Raw genomic sequence first — 26,424 nt, forward strand, 5'->3', positions numbered from 1 at the left:
AGTAAAAAAGCGTTTGCAAGGAACTCCACCCAGTTCTTCAATTCCCATCTACCAGGAAGGTCTAGGCATGTGCTCAAGGAGAACCGGGCGCATGTTGTGTACAAAGACTTTAACCTGAATGCCTACTTTAAACTGGACTATTTTCTTCATCCTTCAAATGGACTGCTCAGCTAACTAAGTAAGAACTTTCTGATTGTATTCCTTTTTATTTTTAAGCTCTGTGTTTTATATGTTAATAGGTGTATATAACTGTATGTAATGCATTTGTGTTATTAAACGTTTAAAAATCGTTTAGCGGTTATGACCTGTTGCTGAACATACACAATCATACCTATTCTCCTGAACTCGCTACCCTGTGTTTAATAGAAGTATACATTTATAACCCGTATGCGGGAACCCGGCCCAGACATAACGATCTGACCCAGATTCTTGCATACTGCTAAGGGTTAATATAGCGTTCTCGAAGTCCTAGTAAAGTTACAGTAGCGGGCTGTGTAACTCGCTTGGTGGCAGATCTTTGAATTATATGTGTGTGGAGTGATTCGGTTAGTATCAGAACGCTCCCTTCGCGAGTCAGTTCATCAAATTGCGAACGCGGGTTACCCTTCGTGATGAACAAATGACCGTGTAAGAGGATTTCTGACGCTGATCGATTTACCCCATCCGCAGACCGGCCTAGCGGTCTGTGACAGGAACATTAGAGAAAACACCTACCCTGCTCTCTGTTTCATCCTTCACTGCTCAGCCTGCTTGTTACCATCCCTGATAAAATCCCAGACTGAGCATTCAGTCTGGATTTGCTCAGGAATCATTATAGCTCATTGTCCCTTTAAAAGGCATTTTATTGACAAGGTGTAAAAATACAAACTTAGAGAAAACTAAGAGGAAATAAAGCTAATCGCATATGGCCCAAGGTATTTGTGATAATTCAGCTTTAAAGGAAATATCCAAGCTACAAAAAAAAAAAAAAAAAAGATCCACTTGCCTGGGGCTTCCTCCAGCCCGGGGCAGCCGCACTGTGCCTTCACCGCAGCTCCGGTGGCTCCCGGTCTTTTCCGCTGGCGGGGTCGACCTCGCCAGGTCGGGTTCCGGGTCGGCTTCCTCTGCGCTCCACCGCGTGGGTCACGTGGTCTCTCTGACTTCATCAGGACGGTACTGCGCAGGCGGGTCACGTGGTCTCTCCAACGTCATCAGGGCGGTACTGAGCAGGTGCAGTACCGTCCTGATGACGTCGGAGGGACCACGTGACCTGCGCTGTGGAGTGCAGAAGAAACCGACCTAGCGAGGTCAGCTGCGCCAGCAAAGAAGACCGGGAGCCACTGGAGCTGCAGCGAGGGCACAAGGTGGCTGTCCCGGGCTGGAGGAAGCCCCAGGTAAGTGGATCTTTTTTTTTTTTTTTTTTTTTTTTGTAGCTTGGACCAAAGATAAGAAAGAGGGACACTTATGCCTCTTTTCCAAGGACTGTTGATAGGCAGTGAAATGCCACTCAAACTCTCACAACTGCTCATTGCTGCCTAGTAATTGCTTGCTGCTGCCTGGTAACTGCTCACTGCTGCCTGGTAACTGCTTGCTGAGCACACAGTTTACTGCCCGTGGAAATGAGGCCTGAGGGTAGGAACACACTAGGCAGTTTGTGCGTTTTTAGTGCATTTGCGGTTTTTCCCGTACATGCATTTTCTTGCGTTTTGTGTGCATTTTAATGCGCTTGCGAATCGCATATGCGTTTGTAAGCGTTTTGCATACTTTTTTTATGCGTTTTATGCAAATCACTAGGAAGTCAACAGGAAGCAGAAATACATCATCAAACTTATTTTTTTTTAAAAACCGCATACAAAAGGCATAAACAACGCACTAATATGCAATACCTCTCACCCTTGACTTTCATTATGTGCGTTTTAGATGCGTTTTGGAAAAATATGCAGCAAGACAATCGTTTTTAAAAACGCACATTGCAGAACGCAACCGTATGCATTTTTTCGTGCGGCCCATTAACTTGCATTTTGTGCGTATTTGCTTTGTTTTCCGCAATGCTAATGTTTCTGCCTAGTGTGTTTCTACCCTGAAGGCTGTTGAGGGAATATTCGGTGAGGTAATGTCGCCATCTGGTGGAGGTTCTTCAAATTGTATCCTCTTCCTCATTACTGAGATATTATGTTCCATAGGAATACTTTGCCAGTAATGAGAAAGATACCTATTAGGTTTTAGAATATTTGAATGTGGGTATTATCAATTATAATGCTATGAATGATGAATGATGCTATATCACTGAGAACTATTTTTTTTTTTTCAAAAATTAGTTTTTATTGAAGTATAGTGCATGCACATACAAGAATCTACAATAACACTTGTCACTAAAATATTTGCGAACTGTCATTTGAGACAACTAATTCTGTAACATATCAGACATGCAATACCGGGAAGAGTAGGGGGAGGGGAGGGGGGGGAGGAGTTTTTAGGCATAGGGGGGAGGTGTGGAAGCAGGAAAAATGGGGAGGGAAGGGCCGGGCGAAGGGTGGTTGGGAAGGTAGGGGGTAGTAGAGGATGGGGAGAGACATGGTGGGGCAAGGAAATACCAACGGTATACCAAGCTCATGATAATATATTACAGGTAATGGCTAGTTACTTAATAATCATAGAACATAACAGAGTTCAACTTATAACATAAATCTTAACAGGAGAATTGCGTACTTATGAGCCATGAGAGCTATATGTATAAAAATATACACGCAACAAGCTGTGTTACAACCTCTGGAGTATACATAATTATCGCCACAAGGAATGTAAGAATTAAAAAGTAGAAGTGATTGGTTGTCACCTCGGATCTGACACATATTGCACAGATAAACGGCGTGAGGTGGGAGGGGGGGGGGGGGGGGGGCCTTCATCCCAGGATCCAAACAAGACCAAATAGGAAGAGGTGCGCTTCCTGATAAGCGGGGCGGTAGTGCTCCTATGAATTAAGAAAACTTATGAGTTAAGAAATTCGTGAAGGGACGTTGAGTCCCTAAACTCGGACCAAATTGCCCATCTGGCAGTAAATTTATGGGGGTTGGCTTGGGTTGATGCGGTGAGTTCGTCCATTCTCATGATATGGTTAATGTATGATATGAGATCTGTTAATACTGGATGCTCCTTTTGACGCCACTTTCTTGCTATTATACCTCTTGCTGCTATCAGAATGAAGCGGAAGATTGATTTTTTGGCTCTGGATATTGACCCTGGGAGAATTGACAAGAGAGCGACCTCAGGGGAGGGCGGCATTGGGCTCAGGTAGAGGATTTTATGGAGGTCAAACACCTTCCTCCAGAATCTATTAAGCTTGCTACACGACCACCATATGTGAAGGAAATTTCCAACTTCACTCTCACATCTCCAACATCTATCCGAGACACTGGTTTGGAATTTAGATAGCCTATAAGGGTCTCTATACCATCTAGTGATGAGTTTATAGTTCCTTTCTTGGAAGAGCACGGAAGGGGAGATTTTGTGAGCCAGTGCAAATGCCTTATCCCAATCTTCTTGGTCAATCTCTCTTCCCAAGTCCCGGTGCCACGTTTCCATCAGCCTCTGCAGGGAGCCCTCCCCGGAATCTGCATTAATAATGCTGTAAATTTGGGAGAGCTGGTGTTCAGGTCTGGAAGCTAGTGAGCAAATGCTTTCAAAAGCTGTCAGTGGCCTATGAACATTGCTTCTAGCCTTCAGGGAGGTATAGAATAGTTTGAATTGGTGGCTCAGAAGCCAGCTGGGTGAGGGGCTTTCCTCCATAAACTTCCATGTCGAGGGGGGTGCAAGGCTATTGGGCGTAATGTAGTGTCTCAGCTGGGGCCAGAGCTGCCTGCTTCTACCCAGGAAGGAACCTTTACCCATTCCTGGGCCAAAGTCTGGATTGTCTAGGATGGGTGTGAGGGGCCCAGGTATTGTGGATAATTTGTATTTATTCCTTATTTTGTCCCAGCGCTCTAGTATTGTTCTGGACCAGAACTGGAGAAGGGAAAGGTTCGGTCTCTTGGCTTTAGGAGTCCAGAGCAGGGCTCTGAGGTCCACAGGATCGCAGGATTCCTCTATAATTAATCACCCACTGTTTCTGCGTTCTTCCTTGGAAACAGTCTACAATTAAGGACAAAAGGGAAGATTCATAATACTTTTGGAAGTTAGGGAGGCCCAGGCCTCCATCTTCCTTAGGTTTGAATAGTAAATTGATGTTTGTGCGTGGTTTCCTCCCCTGCCAAAGAAAGAAACTGAGCTTAGATCTTAAAGAGTTCAAGAATTCTTTAGGGATTGCAATTGGGATGGCTTGTAAAACGTAAAGAAGGCGGGGAAGGATGTCCATTTTTATCACATTCGCCCTCCCTAGCCAAGGTATGTATAAGTTTTTCCATGAGTGGAGATCTTTGAAGATTTTGTCAGCTAGTGGCGGGAAGTTTATTTTAAATAGATTAGATAGCTGGTTTTGAATGTGTATCCCCAGGTATTTGATAGAGTCTTTGACCCACCTGAAAGGGAAGGCTGATTGAATGTGAAGGACTGTATTTTGATGTAGGGAGACGTTGAGGATCTCTGTTTTAGATAAGTTAATTTTAAAGTTACTCATGTCTCCAAATTCTTTGGCTTCTTTAAGGAAATTAGGCAGGGAAATTAGTGGGTTAGTGATGTATAATAGGAGGTCGTCCGCGAAGAGTGAAATCTTAGCCGAGGTCCCCCCCCAGCCCATGCCCCCAATATCTGGGTTATCCCTAAGGGCTCTAGCGAAATGTTCCATGCAGAGGATGTAGAGTAGTGGGGACAGCGGGCACCCCTGTCTCGTCCCGTTCCTAATGTCGAAGGCGTCCGACAGGATCCCATTGACTCGAACCCGGGCAGAAGGATTGTCATACAGACTCATAATTTTATCGAGAAGATTCGGGCCGAGGCCTATCTGAGCCAGGGACTCTTTGAGAAAACGCCAATGGATCCTGTCGAACGCCTTCTCTGCATCCACCGCCAGAATGCACATGGGAATTTGTTTAGTTTGTGCTCTATTTATGAGTGAGATGGTTTTAAGTATATTGTCTCTGGCCTCCCGATTTGGTGTGAACCCAGCCTGATCTGAGTGAATAAGCATGGGAAGATGCTCTTTAAGTCTTTCAGCAATGATCTTGGAGAAGATCTTTATATCTATATTAATTAAAGAGATAGGGCGGTAGCTACTACAGGCATTGGGATCTTTCCCGCTTTTAGGTATGACCACTATGTGGGCCTGGAGGGCCTGCCGAGGAAATGGGCGGTCCGCTGAGATGTTATTAAAAGCATTTGTCATTAGTGGGGCCAAATCACTAGCGAAATTTTTGTAGAAGGTTCCCGAGTAGCCATCTGGGCCAGGGCTTTTGCCAGGTTTAAGAGTGGCAATGCCTGAAAGCACCTCAGATTCCTCAATTCCCTTCTCCAGTTCTGTGATTATCCCAGGATCCAGGACGGGCAGGCCTGTCCTGTCTATGTACGCGCGGATTTTAGTTGTGAGGGACTCCGGGTCTAGGTCTTTAAATTTACCTGGCAAATTGTATAATTCTTTAAAAAATGAGCTGAATTCTTTGGCTATGTCAGTTGATTTATGAACCCGCTTATTCTGAGTCGTTGAGATCGAAGGGATAAATGTAGACATGGGTCGGGGATGCAAGTATTTGGCCAGAAGGGTACCACATTTGTTAGATTTTTCATATAGGATTCCTTGGAACCTTTCCCTTTGATAACTTCCAGTCAGAGCAATATCCTGCCTCTATCTGGCCAGCAGACGCTAGTCAGCCAATCAGGTGCACTGTCATACACCCTTTGCCTGCTGTACCATACCTAGCAGGAATTACATAGATTAGCATTCAGGTGGGAGGCTTCGGTTGGACGCAATCGTGAATTGCGTCGTTTACAGGGACGCCCCGTGTAGGCACATCTCCCACACGGTCCCCTCCCTAACCACTCACCTGTCAACCGCATCCTAGAAGCTGCAAAAAATAAATTTAAAATCCCAAACACTGGTCCACATGACAGCCCAGGGGCCCCAGGTCTCTCTCACTCACTGGGGCCCCCAAACCACCATGCGACACCTAGAGGGAAGTGCGGGCAAGCCCTGGACCTCTCACCTCCAGGGAACTCACCCCACCACCTCTAAACTGAATGCCAACTGCAACAAACACAATTGCTAACTTCCAGTCAGAGCAATATCCTGCCTCTATCTGGCCAGCAGACGCTAGTCAGCCAATCAGGTGCACTGTCATACACCCTTTGCCTGCTGTACCATACCTAGCAGGAATTACATAGATTAGCATTCAGGTGGGAGGCTTCGGTTGGACGCAATCGTGAATTGCGTCGTTTACAGGGACGCCCCGTGTAGGCACATCTCCCACACGGTCCCCTCCCTAACCACTCACCTGTCAACCGCATCCTAGAAGCTGCAAAAAATAAATTTAAAATCCCAAACACTGGTCCACATGACAGCCCAGGGGCCCCAGGTCTCTCTCACTCACGGGGTCCCCCAAACCACCATGTGACACCTAGAGGGAAGTGTGGGCAAGCCCTGGACCTCTCACCTCTAGGGAACTCACCCCACCACCTCTAAACTGAATGCCAACTGCAACAAACACAATTGCTAACTTCCAGCTAGAGCAATATCCTGCCTCTATCTGGCCAGCAGACGCCAGTCAGCCAATCAGGTGCACTGTCATACACCCTTTGCCTGCTGTACCATACCTAGCAGGAATTACATAGATTAGCATTCAGGTGGGAGGCTTCGGTTGGACGCAATCGTGAATTGCGTCGTTTACAGGGACGCCCCGTGTAGGCACATCTCCCACACGGTCCCCTCCCTAACCACTCACCTGTCAACCGCATCCTAGAAGCTGCAAAAAATAAATTTAAAATCCCAAACACTGGTCCACATGACAGCCCAGGGGCCCCAGGTCTCTCTCACTCACTGGGGCCCCCAAACCACCATGCGACACCTAGAGGGAAGTGCGGGCAAGCCCTGGACCTCTCACCTCCAGGGAACTCACCCCACCACCTCTAAACTGAATGCCAACTGCAACAAACACAATTGCTAACTTCCAGTCAGAGCAATATCCTGCCTCTATCTGGCCAGCAGACGCTAGTCAGCCAATCAGGTGCACTGTCATACACCCTTTGCCTGCTGTACCATACCTAGCAGGAATTACATAGATTAGCATTCAGGTGGGAGGCTTCGGTTGGACGCAATCGTGAATTGCGTCGTTTACAGGGACGCCCCGTGTAGGCACATCTCCCACACGGTCCCCTCCCTAACCACTCACCTGTCAACCGCATCCTAGAAGCTGCAAAAAATAAATTTAAAATCCCAAACACTGGTCCACATGACAGCCCAGGGGCCCCAGGTCTCTCTCACTCACTGGGGCCCCCAAACCACCATGCGACACCTAGAGTTCCCTGGAGGTGAGAGGTCCAGGGCTTGCCCGCACTTCCCTCTAGGTGTCGCATGGTGGTTTGGGGGCCCCAGTGAGTGAGAGAGACCTGGGGCCCCTGGGCTGTCATGTGGACCAGTGTTTGGGATTTTAAATTTATTTTTTGCAGCTTCTAGGATGCGGTTGACAGGTGAGTGGTTAGGGAGGGGACCGTGTGGGAGATGTGCCTACACGGGGCGTCCCTGTAAACGACGCAATTCACGATTGCGTCCAACCGAAGCCTCCCACCTGAATGCTAATCTATGTAATTCCTGCTAGGTATGGTACAGCAGGCAAAGGGTGTATGACAGTGCACCTGATTGGCTGACTAGCGTCTGCTGGCCAGATAGAGGCAGGATATTGCTCTGACTGGAAGTTAGCAATTGTGTTTGTTGCAGTTGGCATTCAGTTTAGAGGTGGTGGGGTGAGTTCCCTGGAGGTGAGAGGTCCAGGGCTTGCCCGCACTTCCCTCTAGGTGTCGCATGGTGGTTTGGGGGCCCCAGTGAGTGAGAGAGACCTGGGGCCCCTGGGCTGTCATGTGGACCAGTGTTTGGGATTTTAAATTTATTTTTTGCAGCTTCTAGGATGCGGTTGACAGGTGAGTGGTTAGGGAGGGGACCGTGTGGGAGATGTGCCTACACGGGGCGTCCCTGTAAACGACGCAATTCACGATTGCGTCCAACCGAAGCCTCCCACCTGAATGCTAATCTATGTAATTCCTGCTAGGTATGGTACAGCAGGCAAAGGGTGTATGACAGTGCACCTGATTGGCTGACTAGCGTCTGCTGGCCAGATAGAGGCAGGATATTGCTCTGACTGGAAGTTAGCAATTGTGTTTGTTGCAGTTGGCATTCAGTTTAGAGGTGGTGGGGTGAGTTCCCTGGAGGTGAGAGGTCCAGGGCTTGCCCGCACTTCCCTCTAGGTGTCGCATGGTGGTTTGGGGGCCCCAGTGAGTGAGAGAGACCTGGGGCCCCTGGGCTGTCATGTGGACCAGTGTTTGGGATTTTAAATTTTTTGCAGCTTCTAGGATGCGGTTGACAGGTGAGTGGTTAGGGAGGGGACCGTGTGGGAGATGTGCCTACACGGGGCGTCCCTGTAAACGACGCAATTCACGATTGCGTCCAACCGAAGCCTCCCACCTGAATGCTAATCTATGTAATTCCTGCTAGGTATGGTACAGCAGGCAAAGGGTGTATGACAGTGCACCTGATTGGCTGACTAGCGTCTGCTGGCCAGATAGAGGCAGGATATTGCTCTGACTGGAAGTTAGCAATTGTGTTTGTTGCAGTTGGCATTCAGTTTAGAGGTGGTGGGGTGAGTTCCCTGGAGGTGAGAGGTCCAGGGCTTGCCCGCACTTCCCTCTAGGTGTCGCATGGTGGTTTGGGGGCCCCAGTGAGTGAGAGAGACCTGGGGCCCCTGGGCTGTCATGTGGACCAGTGTTTGGGATTTTAAATTTATTTTTTGCAGCTTCTAGGATGCGGTTGACAGGTGAGTGGTTAGGGAGGGGACCGTGTGGGAGATGTGCCTACACGGGGCGTCCCTGTAAACGACGCAATTCACGATTGCGTCCAACCGAAGCCTCCCACCTGAATGCTAATCTATGTAATTCCTGCTAGGTATGGTACAGCAGGCAAAGGGTGTATGACAGTGCACCTGATTGGCTGACTAGCGTCTGCTGGCCAGATAGAGGCAGGATATTGCTCTGACTGGAAGTTAGCAATTGTGTTTGTTGCAGTTGGCATTCAGTTTAGAGGTGGTGGGGTGAGTTCCCTGGAGGTGAGAGGTCCAGGGCTTGCCCGCACTTCCCTCTAGGTGTCGCATGGTGGTTTGGGGGCCCCAGTGAGTGAGAGAGACCTGGGGCCCCTGGGCTGTCATGTGGACCAGTGTTTGGGATTTTAAATTTATTTTTTGCAGCTTCTAGGATGCGGTTGACAGGTGAGTGGTTAGGGAGGGGACCGTGTGGGAGATGTGCCTACACGGGGCGTCCCTGTAAACGACGCAATTCACGATTGCGTCCAACCGAAGCCTCCCACCTGAATGCTAATCTATGTAATTCCTGCTAGGTATGGTACAGCAGGCAAAGGGTGTATGACAGTGCACCTGATTGGCTGACTAGCGTCTGCTGGCCAGATAGAGGCAGGATATTGCTCTGACTGGAAGTTAGCAATTGTGTTTGTTGCAGTTGGCATTCAGTTTAGAGGTGGTGGGGTGAGTTCCCTGGAGGTGAGAGGTCCAGGGCTTGCCCGCACTTCCCTCTAGGTGTCGCATGGTGGTTTGGGGGCCCCAGTGAGTGAGAGAGACCTGGGGCCCCTGGGCTGTCATGTGAACCAGTGTTTGGGATTTTAAATTTATTTTTTGCAGCTTCTAGGATGCGGTTGACAGGTGAGTGGTTAGGGAGGGGACCGTGTGGGAGATGTGCCTACACGGGGCGTCCCTGTAAACGACGCAATTCACGATTGCGTCCAACCGAAGCCTCCCACCTGAATGCTAATCTATGTAATTCCTGCTAGGTATGGTACAGCAGGCAAAGGGTGTATGACAGTGCACCTGATTGGCTGACTAGCGTCTGCTGGCCAGATAGAGGCAGGATATTGCTCTGACTGGAAGTTAGCAATTGTGTTTGTTGCAGTTGGCATTCAGTTTAGAGGTGGTGGGGTGAGTTCCCTGGAGGTGAGAGGTCCAGGGCTTGCCCGCACTTCCCTCTAGGTGTCGCATGGTGGTTTGGGGGCCCCAGTGAGTGAGAGAGACCTGGGGCCCCTGGGCTGTCATGTGGACCAGTGTTTGGGATTTTAAACCTTTCCCTTTGAGCCAGGGACCTCTCATCTAAGATAGATAATAGTTTTTGCCTGGAGGTGGAAAGTTGCATATTGATAAGTTTCGCACTGTCCTCTTCTCTTTTTAGTCTGTCCTCTAGGAGAGTTATCTCTCTAACCAAGGTTAAGATCTTATGGCCCCTCTCCTTTTTTAATCGCGCCCCATGGGATACCAGGAGACCTCTGATAGTGCATTTTAGGGCTTCCCATTTGAATATTGGGGGGGTCTCATCCGCTATGTGATTCATAACAAATTCCTTGATGGATTTCCTAATATCCTGTGAGCATGTGGGATCTTTTAATAAATTATTGTTGAGTTTCCATTGGTATGACCCCCTTGTGTCGTCCAGCAGCCCAAGTGAGCAGTAAACCGGGGCATGGTCTGACCATAGCTTTATGCCAATGTCAGTGGACACAACCAGATCCAGTAAATTGTGGGATATGAAAATGACGTCAATTCTGCTAGAAGTGTTGTGGGGCGCGGAAAAAAAGGAAAAGTCCTTGACTTTTGGATGGTATATACGCCATACATCTACCAATCTGAGATCATTTAGTTTTAGCTTGATTTTAGATCTGACGCCCATTGGGATGCCGGACCGGCCCGAGGAAGAGTCCACCTCCGGTGATAGGCAAAAATTCAAATCTGCCCCCAGAATTATCTGCCCCCTGGCAAAAGCTTGGAGTTTTGAGAGATGGTTCAGAAACCATTTTCCTTGATTACTGTTCGGTAGGTAAAAGGAAGCGATCGTATATTGCTTCTGTAAGATTTTTAACCTAACGAACAGGAATCTGCCTAGGGGATCAGATAAGGTCTCCACTTCCGAGAAGGGAAGGGATTTATGTAAGGCAATTGATACACCCTTCGACTAATGCTGCATACACACTTGAGATAAAAGTCTCTGGAAAAGGCAAGATCACAGACCAATTTTACTCCATTCCATGTAGTATGAGAGCCATACTCTACACAGTCTATTCTATTGAGCTGAACTCCCCATCAGATAAAATCTTTGCAAGATGCTGCACACAAAGATGCTGTACACATTCAAAAGATCAGTATCTGCAAAAGATCTCTTCCTGCAATAGATCCATTCCTGCAAAATGCATTCATAGTCTATGAGATCTGCAGATCATCATACACACCTTGTTTAACAGGCAATCATCTGCAGATCATCTGCAGATCAGATCCACCAGGATGGATTTTCAGATCTGCAGATGATTGCCAGATATGCAGATGAAGTCTGTTAAACAAGGTGTGTATGATGATCTGCAGATCTCATAGACTATGAATGCATTTTGCAGGAATGGATCTATTGCAGGAAGAGATCTTTTGCAGATAATGATCTTTTGAATGTGTACGGGCAATCTTTGTGTGCAGCATCTTGCAAAGATTTTATCTGATGGGGAGTGCAGCTCCATAGAATAGACTGTGTAGAGTATGGCTCTCATACTACATGGAATGGGGTAAAATTGGTCTGTGATCTTGCCTTTTCCAGAGACTTTTATCTCAAGTGTGTATGCAGCATTAGAGTCCGGGAAAGAGCTGTGAAACCATGTGGTATAGAATCTATCTTTCACCACGGGATGATTATGGGTTTGAAAGTGAGTCTCTTGGAGCATCAGCACCCCAATCTTAGATTTGTGCATGTTATGTAATATCTGGGACCTTTTATTTGGGTTGTTAAAACCCTTAACATTAAAGGAAGCGCATTTGCATTCCCCTCTCCCCCCTCCCCTCCTAATTGCGTCCGAGGATAGCATAGAGCTGACAGGTACCTATAAGGAGAAAAACATAGACCCTTGTGGCGCGGGTATAAGCGGCAGGTTGTAAGAAACCAACAAATTTGGCGGATTCACATACCATCAGAAATAAGTACAACATTGGTAAGGTCAGACATTTAACGTGAGTACATAAAACAAAACATAAAAACATATAACATTTCACACACTCTGCCTGAGGTACAGAGTGCAAGGTGTGCACAATCAGAGAACTGTAAAGCCCTGTGTGAACAGGGCTATTGTGCTGTGGAGCGGGGAGGCCCATAGCTTAACGCCGTAAGCCACGGCATCGCCCCCCGAGTCTTAGTGAGGTTGGAGTTGAGATTGCCGGGCAGGTAGCCCTGAAAGGAAGGAAAAGGCCGGGAGTCCGCAAGAATGTCCCTTGTTTGCTACCCAATGATCAGAAGTCTTGCACGGAAGTCCTCCCTGCTGTGGGCAGTAAGCCCGACCTTTACGGAAAGAGTCTGCTTCGAAGTTGGAGGCCGGAGGATGGCCCCCTAGAAGAGGGTGGCATATTAATCTAGGTACGGAAATTTCCGTTATGGGGGTTCAGCCTTTTGGGTAGAAGGTATGTCCGAGGGAATGTGCGGAGGGGGAGCTGGGACACTCCTGGGTCTGTGAGAGGGGGTTTGAAAGTACTTAACTAGCTGGTTATCCAGGGACAATCTGGGCAGCAAATGAGAAGTGGGTGAAAGGGACTTAGTAGGCCGCAGATTTCCGGGAGGCCAGCGGCCCACCATGGATCAGCAGTATTGATAGAGGTGACAGGAGTGGCTGAGTGTCAACATAAAGAGAAGTGATTGGGTACAGGGTGGTAAAAGAACGGTCTCACCCGATGTGTTCCTCTTGGCGCAGGTCAGGATGCGTTCGCCGCCTGTTGTTTCTGCCCGCAGTCTGCCAGCGGGGTCTTTGTGGAAGCGAATTCTTGCTGTCCGGGGCGTCAAGTGGCCAGTCCTTTATGTGCAGCGTGGGCAGGCCTAATGCTTCGCAGAAAGCGCTTTGATCCTCCGGTGACGACAATGATGCGAATTTGCCCTCGTGTTTCACCTGGAGTTGGAAAGGGTAGTTCCATCTATAAGGGATGTGTCTTTCTCGTAGAGCATCTAGGATAGGCCTCACCGCCCTGCGCATTTGTAAAGTGAGGCGGGATAAATCCGCCAAGATGGTGATGTTCGCGCCGTCCAGATCAATATGCCCTTTATCTCTGGCCGCGAGCATAATGGAGTCCTTGACTTTATAGTAATGAATTCTGCATACCACGTCTCTCGGTCTTTCCGGGTCTGTGCTTACTGGGCCTAATGTGCGGTGTGCTCGATCTATTTCAATCGGAGAGTCGTTAGGATTGCCCAGAAACATATTGAAGATGCCAATTAAGGTAGGAACTAGGTCTTGGGTTTTAGTGGCTTCAGGTATACCCCTCACCCGCACGTTGTTTCGCCTCTGGCGGTTTTCCTGATCATCTATCTTTAGGAAGATGTCCCTTATCTGTGCAGTATGCTTGTCTATAGTGGCCTGCTGGGTCTTCTGGGTTTGCATTAGGGATTCCACATTCTTCTCTGTCTCCTCCACTCTATGGCCCACGTGTCTTATCTCTGATTTGACCTCCTCAAGCTCCCTCCTGTATGTCGCTTCGATACGGCTGACGTACCTTTCGAGATCATCTTTGGTAGGTAGGGACCTAATGTATTCGTGCAAGTCCACCTCGAGGTACGAGTCAGCACTCTCAGATCTTGAGGGTGAGGCTGGGGGTCTTGCAGCGGTGTCCGGGAGCGAGACGCTACCCGGGGAGGTTGCGGCCTTGTCTTGCGGGTTGTCCTCCGGCGCCATCTTGGAGATTACATCCATGCTCGCTGCTCTGGTGAGCGGGCGGAGAAACTGTTGGATGTTGCCTTTCTTGGCGGGGGTTTTGGTTCCAGAGGACTCCCTCTTCTTCCTGCCACCCATATAGAGCAAAATCCGGTGCTATTGAAGGCTTATAATCGACTCGGGGGAATCAGCCAGCGGGAGCTCTCTCTAGAGACGTCCAGCGCGCGCCATGAGCAAGCCACGCCCCACTGAGAACTATTTTGATGCTTTTCATAAGGCAGACTATTTTAGATATTTTGAGTTGTTTTATATCACTTTATTTATTTTATCGCACAAGGTTAAGGGCTCACTTCCACAGGCAATTGAACTGTGTGCTCAGCAAGCAGTTACCAGGCAGCAGTGAGCAGTTACCAGGCAGCAACAAGCAGTTACCAGGGAGCAATAAGCAGTTAGCAGGCAGCAGCAAGCAATTGTAAGAGTTCGACAGTCTTTTTACTGCCTACCAACTGCTTGTGGAAAAGTTCCTTTAGGCTTCTTTTCCATGAGCAGTTGATAGGCAGTGAAACTCTCACAACTGCTTGTTGCTGCCTGGTAACTGCTTGCTGAGCACATAATTCAACTGCCTGTGGAAAAGAGGCCATAGACGTGTAATGTTATTCATATATTTAAAGGGTACTTGAAGGGTACATTTTCCCATTTAAAATGAATGGCTGAAATTTGATTGGCTGTTTTATTCTTACATATCTTCACAGGTAGTAAGCGATCTGTATACCATGGCGGCACATATACATACATACATACAGTTATTTTCAAAATTATTCAACCCCAATGCTGTAAAGGGTTTTAGGGAATTTAGTGTACATTTGTAATTGTGTTCAGAATGAAATCTTACATGGACTTTTTAAAGAACCAAATGCAACTAAAATGACATCAAATGTTTTTGTAATACAGTATTAAATGTTTTTTTTTGTGATTTCTTCATTGACACAATTATTCAACCCTTTAAAGACTACAACTCTTAAGAACAGAGGTTCATTCAAGTGTTTTCCAATTATGCAGATTTAAAATAACTGTGATACTCAGCTCCTTCTAGACATTTACTGGTGTGTTTACAAACGTGGTGAAGTCAAGTGAATGGTCCAGGAAGACAAGAGAAGAGGTGATTTCTCTTCACAGGAAGGGCAATGGCTATAAGAAGATTGCAAAGATGTTAAAGAGAAACTCCGACCAAGAATTGAACTTTATCCCAATCAGTAGCTGATACCCACTTTTACATGAGAAAAATAATGATTTTCACAAACAGACCATCAGGGGGCGCTGTATGACTGATTTTGTGCTGAAACCCCTCCCACAAGAGGCTCTGGTACCGTACGGTACTCTGGGCAAACTGTCACAATGTAACAATGTTCAGACAGGAAATAGCTGTCTGTTAAAGCCAGACCAGCTAGAAACAGCTCCATAATCTGCCCACAGTAACAATGTCACCATGTAATACAAGTCAGAATGTGAATCTGGGAGAGGAAAGATTTTACAATGAGCAAACACTGACTAAATCATTTATACATAATTATTGTAAAAATGAAGCACTTTTTTTATTACATTATTTTCACTGGAGTTCCTCTTTAAGCATACCAAGAGACACCATAGGAAGCATCATTTGCAAATTCAAGGCAATGGGCATTGTTGAACCGCAACCTGGTCGTGGCAGAAAGAAGATGCTGACTTTGACTGCTGTGCGCTATCTTAAAGGGAACCTTAACTGCTGCGGAAAAATAAATTCACTTACCTGGGGGCTTTCCCAAGCCTCCTGCAGCCGTCCTGTGCCCGCGCCGGTCCTTCGGTGCCCTCCGGTCTCCCTCCGCCGCTGAGTTTCGATTTCGGACGACTGCCAGTCGTCCTGGGGCCTCTTCCGCATTCCTTGTCGTAAACTGCAGTAAAGCGCGTCCGCATGACGCCAAACGCGTCATCGCATGACGTCAAACGCGTCATGCGGACGCGCTTTACTGCAGTTTACGACCAGGAATGCGGAAGAGGCCCCAGGACGACTGGCAGTCGTCCGAAATAGAAACTTAGCGGCGGAGGGAGACCGGAGGGCACCGAAGGACCGGCGCGGGCACAGGACGGCTGCAGGAGGCTTGGGAAAGCCCCCAGGTAAGTGAATTTATTTTTCCGCAGCAGTTAAGGTTCCCTTTAAGCGCAAAGTGGAGAAAAGTCCCCATGTGACTGCTGAGGAACTGAAAAAAGATTTGTCAGATGCGGGTACTGAAGTTTCAGCTCAGACAATAAGGCGCACACTGCGTAATGAAGGCCTCCACGCCAGAACTCCCAGGCGTACCTCCTTGCTGTCTCCAAAGAATAAGAAGAGGAGTCGACTGCAGTATGCCAAAAGTTATGTGGACAAACCACAAAAGTTTTGGGATAGTGTTCTGTGGAATGATGAAAAAAAATTAGAACTGTTTGGGCCCATGGATCAACGCTATGTCCACTAGAGCAGTGTTTCTCAACATTTTATTGGTATGTACCCCTTTTAAAACCCTGTACTCACCAAGTACCCCTTAGCATAGTAAACATTATCACAAGTAGCCCTTGACAAATATATATTTAAAGCTAGTACATGATAATTGGTTCTAAACTATTTCCAAGCCTTTACTATTGCTTTTAAATAGCTAAAACACTAATTTGGTGTTGTTTAAATAGGATTTATCATTTTCTACAACTCTAAATTTGTTATTCTTGGTTAAGTATATAAAGCCCGAGTACCCCCTGGAACCATCAGAAGTACCCCCTGGGGTACGCGTACCACACGTTGAGAACCTAGGCACTAGAGCATAGTTGCAGATTAAAGGCTGGAACATTTTGGAGTGGCCATCGCAGTCACCAGACTTAAATCTGATTGAGAACCTCTGGTGTGACTTAAAGAAAGCAGTTGCTGCGCGCAAGAATGTGACTGAACTGGAGGCTTTTGCCCATGAAGAATGGGCTAAGATACCCATAGATGGTTGCAAGACACTTGTGTCAAGCTATGCTTCATGTTTAAAAGCTGTTTATAACTGGAAAAGGATGTTGTACTAAGTACTAAGAATGAATGTCACTTGGGGGTTGAATAAAACGGATAATGATGTAAGCACAGAAAAGACATTTGTGGTTATTTCATTATAAATGTTATGTTATATTTGTCTGAGTTACAAGTGCCTCATTGATTTAATTGTAAACAAGATGACTGAAATGACCAAAATCAATGTCAAACTGGCCAAAACACTCAATTTCAGTGGGGGTTGAATAATTTTGAACACAACTACACACACAATTTTATATATGTAGATTAATTAATAATTAATTATCCTCTGTTTTTAACACTTTTAGCCATAGGCCCTTAACAAGCATGCAGATCAGATGTTTCTGACACAAATCTAGCAAGATTAGCTGCATGCTTGTTTCAAATGTGTGATTCAGACACTGCTGCGTACAGGTCAGATCAGCAAGACTGCCAGTCAACTGGCATTGTTTAAAAGGAAATCTATACACCTCTCGCTTCGGGTTCCCTTTGAATTATATCATAAACACAGAAAAAACAATGGGGGGAGGGAGGAAGGAGTAATGTACTGTAGTGATGGTCAAGTAGATGCAAATAATTTCGAGTTGATGCAAATTTATGTAAATTTTTATGCACATTTATGCAGCTTGAAAATGAAGCAATCAAATTTTACCTCTGCAGGATTTGATTGGTTCATTTTCAAGCTGCATAAAAATTTGCATACATTTACATCAACTTGACGTTATTTGCATCTAATTGGCCATCACTAATGTACTGTAGATCTAGAGAGGGTTCTGTACATTTACCAGTTTCAACTCAGATTTGCTGATTTTTTTTTTATATCATCACAAAATGGTTACCGGTAATTTGAGTGACAGAAAATGCTTTTTTTTTTTTTTTTTTTTTTAATTTTCAGATATGCTGTGTTTTTATTCTCTGGGTGTCCTATAATTGTCCACAAACTTTACAAAATCTCAGCCACAGGAACAACAGTACACATACCTCTCATTTTGTAAAGAATAAACATACCTTGTGCTTTATAATCACTGGATTGTCCGGTAGGGAAGCAGCCCAGTCCACAAAATCATCTACTCCGATTGGTTCTTTCTTCTCGAGTTTAAGATTTAATTTAGCGGTATGTGCAACTGATCCTCCCTCAACGAAAGAGACCACTTTCTCAATGATAGCGTCTTTATCAGGCTTATCTGTAATTAATACAAGGTTCAGTAGGACAATGGATCACAATTACGTTTTACAGCAATGGACGGTTAACAATGATTAATAGAGGTTACACTGTAGCCACCTATTTCTGCTAACACCGACCCACCACATCTGAATCTACCAGCCTTCCTAAAGGTGGCCACACACAATATAAAAGGATTCGATTTTCCCATTTTTCAATAAAAATTATCAATTGTACAAAAACATTTTATAATTTCTGTTGGTTTGACCTAGAAATCTGATCAAATTTCCAGTTTTGTTTTTTTTCTATTTGTTGATTGGGCAGGGTGGTATAGTCTGATGAAATATTCAGAAAACTGAATTGGTGGTAGGATAGATTGTACATTTCTACATTTATAAACCCATTTCTAAAGTACCGTATATACTCGCAAGCAAGCCGACCCGCATGTAAGCCGACCCCCCCACTTTTACCCCAAAAAACAGGAAAAAATGATTGACCCTCATATAAGCCGGGGGTAGGAAACGCTGGCCGCGTGATCCCCCCAGTATGTCCCAGTATAGCTAGTATAGTGCCCAGTATGGGTAGGTAGTGCCTCAGTATAGCTAGTATAGTGCCCAGTATAGCTAGTATAGTGCCCAATATAGGTAGGTAGTGCTCAGTATAGCTAGTAAAATGCCCCAGTATAGCTAGTATAGTGCTCAGCATAGCTAGTATAGTGCTCAGTATAGTGCTCAGTATAGCTAGTATAGTGCTCAGTATAGGTAGTATAGTGCTCAGTATAGCTAGTGAAGTGCCCCAGTTTAGCTAGTATAGTGCTCAGTATAGCCAGTATAGTGCTCAGTATAGCCAGTATAGTGCTCAGTATAGCCAGTATAGTGCTCAGTATAGCTAGTATAGTGCTCAGTATAGCTAGTATAGTGCTCAGTATAGCCAGTATAGTGCTCAGTATAGCTAGTATAGTGCTCAGTATAGCTAGTGAAGTGCCCCAGTTTAGCTAGTATAGTGCTCAGTATAGCTAGTGAAGTGCCCCAGTTTAGCTAGTATAGTGCTCAGTATAGCCAGTATAGTGCTCAGTATAGCCAGTATAGTGCTCAGTATAGCCAGTATAGTGCTCAGTATAGCCAGTATAGTGCTCAGTATAGCCAGTATAGTGCTCAGTATAGCTAGTGAAGTGCCCCAGTTTAGCTAGTATAGTGCTCAGTATAGTGCTCAGTATAGCCAGTATAGTGCTCAGTATAGCTAGTATAGTGCCCCATTATAGCTAGTATAGTGCCCCATTATAGCTAGTATAGTGCCCCATTATAGCTAGTATAGTGCCCCAGTATAGCTTGTATAGTGCCCCATATAGCTAGCATAGTGCCCCATATAGCTAGCATAGTGCCCCAGTATGGGTGGGTGGGTGTGTAGGTGCTGTCCCTCCCCGCTCCCCCCGCGGCCGCTGCTATTACCTTAGGCGGCGCCGCTTCCACTATCCCCGTCCTCCTCCGGTAACTATTTAATTCACAGCAGCGCGACCCTCGCTGCTGTGATGACGCAGGAAACCATAGAGAGCGGTTCCCATAGTAACGGCCGCTCTCTATGGTTTCCTCCGTCATCACAGCAGCGAGGGGCGCGCTGCTGTGAATTAGTTACCGGAGGAGGACGGGGATAGTGGAAGCGGCGCCGCCTAAGGTAATAGCAGCGGCCGCGGGGGGAGCGGGGAGGGACAGCACCTACACACCCACCCACCCATGACTCGCAAGCAAGCCGACCCCCCAACTTTTGGCCCACTTTTGGGGGGTCAAAAATTCGGCTTGCTTGCGAGTATATACGGTACATTTTTTTAATTTTTCAATCATTGAAACGTTTGTGATGCAGAGGACTGTGTTTTTACTTGCGTTTTGACGTGTTTATTTATTTAATAAATATGATATTGTATTTGACACCATTGAAGCAGTGAAACTATTGAAAAAAATGCAAAAGGCAAGAGCACCAAAAGCGCATGAAAAACGCAAATCGCAGATGCATACAAAAATGCAACCAAAAATGTAGACACACACAATGCAGAAAACACATGGTTTTCTGCACTTTCTAGTGTCCCTAGGGTCAGGGTCATGTGAAAATGAATGTGAGGGTGCATGAGAGTGAACACAGCGAATCCAGCACAGGAGACTTGGTTGCAGCTGGCGCCACTATAGGCCGTAATAGGAATTACGGCTATAGCAGCGCACAGGGAGTAACTTCGGCGCCGTCAGAAGATAGAGCTGAAGTTATTTTTAAACCACAATAATGTGGCTTCCAGCAATTGCTGGAAGCCGAATTATTTCATTCCCCCACTATCCATGGCGGCCTGGAGGGGGAATAGTATTTAACACGGCCGGGAACTTGTGCAGCAGCAGGATAAGCCATATACCGGCAGTATACTGCACCCAAGTCTCCCACGCCGATACCTCTCTTATACGCGCATGACAGGGATTTGAAGCTACGAGGAACAGTCATGGTTCTATTTATCCTCGGTGAGTATTTGCAGGTGACTTGGACATTTAGGGCCTGATCCACTACAATTTCAACAGTACTAACGGAAGGGGGGAAGTGCACATTACCCTATTAGCACTCAGCAATCTTACCTCACTGGAGGAAGGTGAGTAAGAATTATTCAACTTAGTGGACACTAAGGGCTCGTTTCCACTATTGCGGTGCGGAATCGCCTGGATTCCACCGCTGATGAAATCGCATGCAGATGCGATTCCGCATGCGTTTTTTGCCGCGAATTCGCATGCGAATTCACATAGGTGAGTGTATATGCGATTTTAACCATGTCACTGCCTGTGTGAATTTACATTGGTACCTATGCGAATTCGCGGCAAAAAACGCATGGGGAAAACGCATGTGATTTCCCTATTAAATACATTGTGTGCGATTCGCCTGCATTCCACATGTGTTCCGTGCAGATTTTCTCTGCACAATAAAACGCTCCCGCAGACGCATAAGTGGAAACAGGCCTATTCACTTATATTGTCTATGCGAATCCGCATACGCAAGACGCATGCGGATTCGCGATAGTGGAAACGGGGCCTAAAGGACAACACATTTCGTGGGCCTTACCCATTTCCTCAGGTATGATTGTTTATTTCATACTGCTTCCCAGCTGTTCACAATTTTTAGGGGTTGCCTCCTCCTACCTATCTGAATCCCTGAGGGTCCAAGAGCAGGATGGGAGCACAGATACAGAAGAGAGAGGCAGAAGTACAAAGACTGCACTAATCAGAGAGCTGCAAGGCAAGCCAAGACTAGGCAAAGTAATCGACTGCCTTCCTGGAGTTTATGGACTGCCAGTGATGGATCTGTCACTGGGGGATCTGTTGCAGAGGAAGTCTGTCAGTGAGGGAACTGAAGGGGCCATTTCTGTCATGAAGAGGTCTGTCACTGAGGTATGTGTCACTAAAGGCCCATACACACGGGCTACAACTGTTGCTGGAAACACATGGCGCGCGCATGTTGCGGCAACAGGTCCTCAATGTGTATGAGGCGCGCGCAAGCAACTGTTGCTAATCAGAGCTGTCTCCAGGCGATTGACTTGTTTAATCCCCGGCAACAGCTGTTGCAGCAACCGTCCCTAGTCTCATGGCCCGTACTCACAGGCTGCAAAAGTGGCCTGTCGCCAGCACACGTGAGCGTGTGGGCGACAGGCCGGCGACAGCTCCTCGTCAGGTCCCTCCGCGTACACACGCGGAAGAGGGACCAACGGCGCGACGGAAGTTGTCGCCGACGTTCCTCCTCCCCCCGCCGGAAGCTCCGCATACCTCAATGGAGGTTGCTGTCGCTAGTCCGCGTACTCACGCGGACTAGCGACAGTTGCGGCAGAGGCGATTGACCGCGCCAATCGCCTGCCGACATCAGTGACGGGCGACAGTTTGGGATGCGCGCCCGTGCGACGGCGCATACTCACGGGCGACCTGTCGCCGCAACACGCGTGCGCCGCGTGTTGGATTATCATACAATGAACAAAAAGCCTTCAGACAGTACTCACCCTCTTCATTACCAAAATCCTTTTTGCATTTCGGATTTTTTACATTTATGCCACCTGTAATCCCAGCAGCTTCAGCATTTAAGCCGGCATTCCACCCATGACACTCTTTAACGTCGTCTTTAGTGATATCTACAATGAGAAAGCGAGAAAGTAAAATTTAGAGGTTGACAAACTTATCTAGATAAAACATAAAGTCGGCACTCACCTTGCATCCAGGCATTATGGCCCATTGCTGATATAAGGGACCACCAGGACAAAACGGGTTGATGCCCTGTTCACTAAGGAACAATGAGATCAGGATTATGTAACGTGTTATGCAAATATGTGCAGTATGAAAATGGACCAATTAATTTATACCAGGGTGAGATTTTAATGGTCGATTTTCAAGCTGCATATATTTTCATAAGAACATACATAATCCTGCATGATATAGTTGCATCCCTACTGTTTGCGCTGTAATATAAAGCATCTGGAGGTTGAGGAGCCCAAAAGATTTTAAAATACAGAAATAGGCGATGGCTCACCTCCAAGGAAGCAACTTTTATTATTATTATTTAGCATTTATATAGTGCCGACATCGTCTGCAGCGCTTTACAAAGTACATAGTCTTGTCCACTAACTGTCCCTCAGAGATGCTCACAATGCTAATGCCTGAGATGACATAAAGGGCAGAATTTATACTTACATGGGCTTTCCAGCCTCCTTTGGACCGTGGCTCCCTCACTGTTGCTAATAGTGATGACAGGGCCGGTTCTAGTAACAATGGGGTCCCCGGGCAAAATGAACACCGGGGCCCCCCAATAGACATCCCCCCAATCAAAAATCGGCAGTAGGGACCCTTTGTTGCAGCCAAATGTCCACCCAAGGCCCCTAAGGCAGGGGCAGACACCACCTGCCTCACCCGAAGATTCTGCAGGGGCACCGGGGAACAACAGTTAAGTTGGGGGAGACACCTTGGGGGCCTCTACAGGCTTTAGGGCCCTGGGCAATTGCCCCCTTTGCCTCTATGGTAGCGCCGGCCCTGAGTGATGAGCAGAAATTAAGCATCATAATTTGCAAATACAAATGGTAAAGTGAAATTTCAGGGAAAATCATAATTTCGTATGTAATTGTAATCATTCGTAATTTCACCTACTTTAGCGGTTAATAGCAAAGCCCCCATACAGGCTATTACAACCAAAATTGCTACACACGTTAAGGAGAATAGTGGGGACAAGCCAAAGAAAGACTTTTTCAGGAAGACTTTGTAGTTTTTGAGAAAATCGATTTTTAAAAAAAGGCAATGAAAAATGTTTTTTTTTGCCGTTTTTCTGAGTTTAAAAAACGTGTTGTTGCATTTTTTTAAAATCGATTTTCTTCAAGGTCTTTCTAAAAAAATTGTTTGACTTGAACCCACGATTACACACTATTCTTGTTAACATAGGTAGCAATTTTGGTGACAATAGCATGTATGGGAGCTTTGCTATTCACCACCCGATTTGGCACGAAATTACATGAAAATTAATGCAAAATTACTAATGATAGTACAAAATCAATTAAATTAACAATTTGTAACAATTCCATATAGGTGTAATTGTGAAAATGTAGCTGAATACAATCATCACTGGTCGTGACTGGAGACAACTGAAGAAAGAGACTAGGCCGCCCAGTGTAGGATCGGATTGGCCCGGGAGGATGGTGAGGGAGACCACGACGGTCCACAGAGGGCTGAAGGAAGCCCCATCTAAGTATAAATGCTGCCCTTTATGTCGTATCAGATTTCCTTTAAAAAGGACTCTCACCTTTTTTCTTTAATACCAAGGAATCCAGTACGTATACAAGTTCATATTTGCCCCCAACGCTTCCAGAAACGGCATAATGGGTGCCGTACATTTCCAGAAAGGCAAAATATTCTCCCTTTTCATAAAAGGGCGGGAGATTCTTTAGGTCATCAATGAAAGTTGGGCTCAAGACAAGTCCCCGAGTTCTCATCTGGAAAGTTGCTAGCTGTATTTTTCCAAATATGCGGAGGAATTCCTTATTCTGCAAAGAGAAGTAAATACTTCTTAAACTGGCCATAAAGTTAGTAACCTGAGAGGTTATGCATAGTGTTTACTCTGTTATTGCATGACTATTTCGTAGGTTAGTACTTAAAGGATACCCGAGGTGACATGTGACATGATGTGCTAGACATGTGTATGTACAGTGCCTAGCACACACACACAACTATGCTGTGTTCCTTTTTTTTCTTTCTCTGCCAGATTTAAACATCAGGTATGTAAGTGGCAGTTCCTGTCAGGACTGGGTCAGACCACAGTGTGACCCTCACTGATAAAAAAAAAATACAACTATAAAACACTTTCCTAGCAGAAAATGGCTTCTGAGAGCAGGAAAACGATAAACAGGGTCAATAGGTCATAGATTTTAGCTCTGGCATACTTCAATGAATGTGTCATTGAGCAAAAACAATAAAACAGTAAAAACGTAACTACCTGCTGACCGCCCCACGCCAATGGGCGTGGCCGCGGCGGCAGCCCCAGGACCACCTAACGCCAATTGGCGTCAGGTCCTGGGGCCAGCTACTGCAGGAGATCGCACGCAAGCTGCGCGCATATCTCCTGCTTGAGGGGCTGAGCTCCGCCCCGCCCCGCCTTCAGGCTCCAAGCGGCGATTGCCGCTCGGGAGACTGTTAGACGGCATAATCAACATCTATTTACACAGTACAGCGCTGTGATCAGCAGCAGCGCTGTACTGGGGACAGCCGTGTGACACAGATGTCCCTGTAGGGCACTAGAGAGCGATCAGCTCTCATAGGCAGAAGCCTATGACAGCCGATCGCCAGGATTGGCCGGCTGGCGGGAGGGAGGAGATTATAAAAAAAGAGAGAGAGAAATTGTAAAAAATAGTAAAAAAAAAAATCATAGCATAAATATTTATAACAAAAAAAATAAACACAAGGGGGGTGATCCGACCCCACCAACCGAGAGATTTGGTGGTGGGGAGAAAAGGGGGGGATTACTAGTGTGCTGTGTTGTGCGGCCCTGCAGCTTGGCCTTAAAGCTGCAGTGGCCAATTACACAAAAAACAGCCTGGTCTTTAGGGGGGTTTAGCACTGTGCATATGAAATATGCATGGATAGAAACAATTGTTTATTTCATTCGTTTATTTTCACCTCGGCTGTCCTTTACAACAACATTTTTTTAAAAGCTTACATTTATAATAGAAAAACACAAAAACTTTAGAGATGAAAGTAGAATATTTGTTTGGGGCACCATCTTTCAGGAGGATTCATGAGTGCAAAAAAGTTGAAGCAGGTGGTTTCGGCGCAAGGCGTTCTGTGTGGCACATAAGGGCAATTCAGGATTTCGGCGATCACCAGACCACGAATTACATCTCCCTCCGAGTTGTGAAACACGACAACTCAGAGGTGCAATAGTATTTAATGCCGCGGGGGATTTGAATGCCGCCGGGGGTCGGCTCAACCTGCGCCCAGCTCACCAGAATACTCAGGGCAGTTTCTAGGCTAAATTGCACCCAGGGCGAGGGTTTAAAAATTGCGCCCCCTTCGCCCCCACCCCAGTGGACTCACGAGTCCACTCTTTAGGGACAGTCACACAGCCACAGGTCACAAGTAGAGCTGCCTACTTACTAGTGACCACCCGCACCTCCATGGGCGCCGCCCACTGACAGCCTGCAGTACCGCTACAGGACATCAGGTGTCATCACACGGTGGTGGCATGACGATGACTTGACGTCGGACAAAGGTAGCCAACCTAACCTAACCCTACCTCACCCTAACCTAACCCTACTCTCACACAGAATCCCACCTCTACCGATACTTGACCCTAACCTAACCCTACTCTCACACAGAATCCCACCTCTACCGATACCTGACCGTAACCTAACCCTACTCTCACACAGAATCCCACCTCTACCGATACCTGACCGTAACCTAACCCTACTCTCACACAGAATCCCACCTCTACCGATACCTGACCCATAGCCTATCCCTACTCTCACACAGATTCCCACCTCTACCGATGCCTAACCCTAACCTAACCCTACTCTCACACATAATCCCACCTCTACCAATACCTGACCCTAACCTAACCCTACTCTCACACAGAATACCACCTCTACCAATGCCTAACCCTTAAAGAGAACCTGAGACGAAGTAAGGATAAGAATTCATTCTTTCCTGGGGCTTCCTCCAGCCCCATGTACACCGTTGTCTCCCTCATTGTCCCCCCTTGCCACTCCATTTGTCTGCAATCTTGCCTGGTATTAGGGTTCCAGTCGTGCCAAGCCCAGCTGCGTGCATTCCCCACCACACTCATATCACTGGGAGCATTCTGCTTCTGCATATATAGCACTGGGCTTTTATC

General features: G+C 46.6%; 1 protein-coding gene across 1 annotated transcript in view; it reads right to left on the reverse strand.

Annotated features, from left to right (window-relative positions):
• Nucleotides 1-26,424, reverse strand: part of LOC137528978 (complement component C9-like) — a 93,142-nt gene that overhangs the window by 10,940 nt on the left and 55,778 nt on the right. Inside the window, exons 7-9 of the mRNA XM_068250814.1 lie at nt 23,842-24,082; nt 22,061-22,189; nt 17,898-18,073 (exon numbers count right to left, since the gene is read on the reverse strand). Of these exons, the coding sequence (XP_068106915.1) occupies nt 17,898-18,073; nt 22,061-22,189; nt 23,842-24,082 (546 nt within the window). The remainder of the gene's footprint in view (nt 1-17,897; nt 18,074-22,060; nt 22,190-23,841; nt 24,083-26,424) is intronic.

This window comes from Hyperolius riggenbachi, chromosome 1 (assembly GCF_040937935.1).
Source record: "Hyperolius riggenbachi isolate aHypRig1 chromosome 1, aHypRig1.pri, whole genome shotgun sequence".
NCBI lineage: Eukaryota > Metazoa > Chordata > Amphibia > Anura > Hyperoliidae > Hyperolius > Hyperolius riggenbachi.